Source organism: Bison bison, unplaced genomic scaffold, assembly GCF_000754665.1.
Source record: "Bison bison bison isolate TAMUID 2011002044 unplaced genomic scaffold, Bison_UMD1.0 scf7180017863478, whole genome shotgun sequence".
Taxonomy (NCBI): domain Eukaryota; kingdom Metazoa; phylum Chordata; class Mammalia; order Artiodactyla; family Bovidae; genus Bison; species Bison bison.
The window spans coordinates 11,617-14,412 of record NW_011494050.1 but is presented as its reverse complement, the minus strand read 5'-3'; the positions used below and the strand labels follow the sequence as shown (position 1 = coordinate 14,412).

Sequence of the window (2,796 nt, the reverse complement as noted above, 5' to 3'; positions counted from 1 at the left end):
GTCGCTTCAGTCGTGTCCGACTCTGTGCGACCCCATAGACGGCAGCCCACCAGGCTCCCCCGTCCCTAGAATTCTCCAGGCAAGAACACTGGAGTGGGTTGCCATTTCCTTCTCCAATGCATGAAAGTGAAAAGTGAAAGTGAAGTCGCTCAGTCGTGTCCGACTCTTAGCGACCCCATGGACTGCAGCCTACCAGGCTCCTCCCTCCATGGGATTCTCCAGGCAACAGTACTGGAGTGGGTTGCCATTTCCTTCTACAGGGGATCTTCTCAACCCAGGGATCGAACCCAGGTCTCCTGAATTCCAGGCAGACACTTTAACCTCTGAGCCTATATGCAGAGTACATCAAGCAGAATGCTAGGCTAGATGAAGCACAAGCTGGAATCAAGATTGCTGGGAGAACTATCAATAACTTCAGATATGCAGATGCCACCACCCTTATGGCAGAAAGCAAAGAAGATCTAAAGAGCCTCTTGATGAAAGTGAAAGAGGAGAGTGAAAAAGTTGGCTTAAAACTCAACATTCAGAAAACTAGGATCATAACATCCAGTCCCATCACTTCATGGGAAATAGATGGGGAAACAATGGAAACAGTGAGAGACTTTATTTTGGGGAGGCTCCAAAATCACTGCAGATGTTGACTGCAGCCATGAGATTAAAAGATTCTTACTCCTTGGAAGAAAAGCTATGACCAACCTAGACAGCATATTAAAAAGCAGAGACATTACTTTACCAACAAACGTCCATCTAGTCAAAGCTATGGTTTTTCCAGTAGGCAGGTATGGATGTGAGAGTTGGACTCTAAAGAAAGCTGAGTGCTGAATAATTGATGCTTTTGAACTGTGGTGTTGGAGAAGACTCTGGAGAGTCCCTTGGACAGCAAGGAGATCCAACCAGTCCATCCTAAAGGAAATCAGTCCTGAATCTTCATTAAAAGGACTGGTGTTGAGGCTGAAGGTCCAATTCTTTGGCCACCTGATGTGAAAAACTGACTCATTGGAAAAGACCCTGATGCTAGGAAAGATTGAAGGCAGGAGGAGAAGGGGAGACAGAGGATGAGATGGTTGAATGACATTACTGACTAGATGGACATGAGTTTGAGTAATCTCCGGGCATTGGTGATGGACAGGAAAGCCTGGTGTGCTGCAGTCCGTGGGGTCACAAAGAGTTGGACACTGAGCAACTGAACTGAACTTAAATATGTACAACTATTTTTATGTTACATATACTTCAATACAGACTTCCCTGGTGGCTCAGATGGTAAAGAGTCTGCTTACAGTACAGGAGACCTGGGTTCAATCTCTGGATCAGGAAGATCCCCTGGAAAAGGAAATGGCAACCCACTCTAGTATTCTTGACTGGAGAATTCCATGGACAGAGGAGCCTGGCAGGCTACAGCCCATGGAGTTGCAAAGATGTGGACATGACTGAATGAGTTTCACTTCACTATAACTCAGTAAATTTGAAAAAAAAAATTGTGACATCCTGGCAAACGTTATGCATTTATATCATCAATGCCTTAACAGTAGGGACCTTGGGGTGGTAAAAACCCTATGCTTTGAGTTGGGAGTCTTTTCTAGAACATCCTTGAATAACCCTGTCCCTGATCTGTTTGGTTCTAATTCCATAGATGATGGGGTTGAACATGGGAGGTACCAGGAGATAGAGAATAGCAAACATGACATGTACTACTCGGGGCACATGATGTCCAAAGCGATGGGTGAGAAACGTAAAGAGGGCTGGGATATAAAGAGCCAAGATGACACAGATATGGGAGGCACATGTGCCAAAAGCCTTGAGCCGGGCTTCACCTGAGGGTAACCCCAGAACAGTTCTCAAAATTATTACATAGGATACACTGATGACGATAATGTCAAAGCCAACTACAGAGAAGGCCACAAAAAGTCCATATGCACGATTTACTCTAGTGTCAGCACACACCAACTTCAGCACAGCCATGTGCTCACAGTATGACTGGGGGATTATCCGACTGGGGCAGAAGGGCATCCTGGACACCAAGAAGCAGAAAGGACTCACCCACAGCAGCCCTCTCATCATCACACCTCCCCCCAGTTTACCCACAACAGATGGGGTCAGGATACTAGAGTGATGCAGTGGGGAGCAGATAGCCACATAACGGTCCACGGCCATAGCCACGAGCAATCCGGACTCCACCGAAGAAAAGGCATGGATGAAGAACAACTGGATGAGGCAGGCATGGTATTCAATCTCATGATCGTGAAACCAGAATATGGCCAGCATTTTAGGTTGTGTGGAAGTGGAGAGGACCAGGTCAGTGGTAGCCAGCATGGCCAGAAAGAGGTACATGGGCTCATGCAAGGTGGGATCGGTTCGGATTACATGAAGGAGAGTGATATTGCCGACTAGAGCCACAACATACATGGCACAGAATGGAAAGGCAACCCAAAACTGGGAATTCTCCAATCCTGGGATCCCAAGCAGGATGAAGGACACAGGATGAGAAGAGCTATTCCGTGAAGTCAACATCATAGGATGGTTAATGTTTCTCCACTGGAAAGGTGATCTAGTCTCTGCAGGTGATAGCATTAAAGTAAATTATTATTATTATTTATAATCCTTTGGATGGAAGAACTGGGCTTAATGGTAAGCTACAATGAATTCAACTATTTTAATAAATAAAATTTTGCAATATAATACATTGCTAACTTTCATTTTATTTCATATTTATGTCCTTGAAAATAGGGTCAGAACATGCTTGTTCCAAGTACAATATTTTATAAATTTTGAAAGTAGAATCTGCTGAAGGAAAACTAC

The 2,796-nt window shown here is 44.8% G+C and overlaps 1 protein-coding gene across 1 annotated transcript; it reads right to left on the bottom strand.

The window, feature by feature from the left end:
• Window positions 1–1,551: 1,551 nt before the first annotated feature.
• On the bottom strand, window positions 1,552–2,511 carry LOC104983860 (olfactory receptor 52R1-like). The gene has a single exon (XM_010833384.1). It carries the CDS (start codon window positions 2,509–2,511, stop codon window positions 1,552–1,554), a length of 960 nt encoding a protein of 319 aa, XP_010831686.1.
• Between the last annotated feature and the right edge of the window lie 285 nt (window positions 2,512–2,796).

Excerpts from the sequence above, each read along its gene's own strand:
- LOC104983860 (XM_010833384.1), bottom strand. The coding sequence starts at position 2,511 with ATGATGTTGACTTCACGGAATAGCTCTTCTCATCCTGTGTCCTTCATC.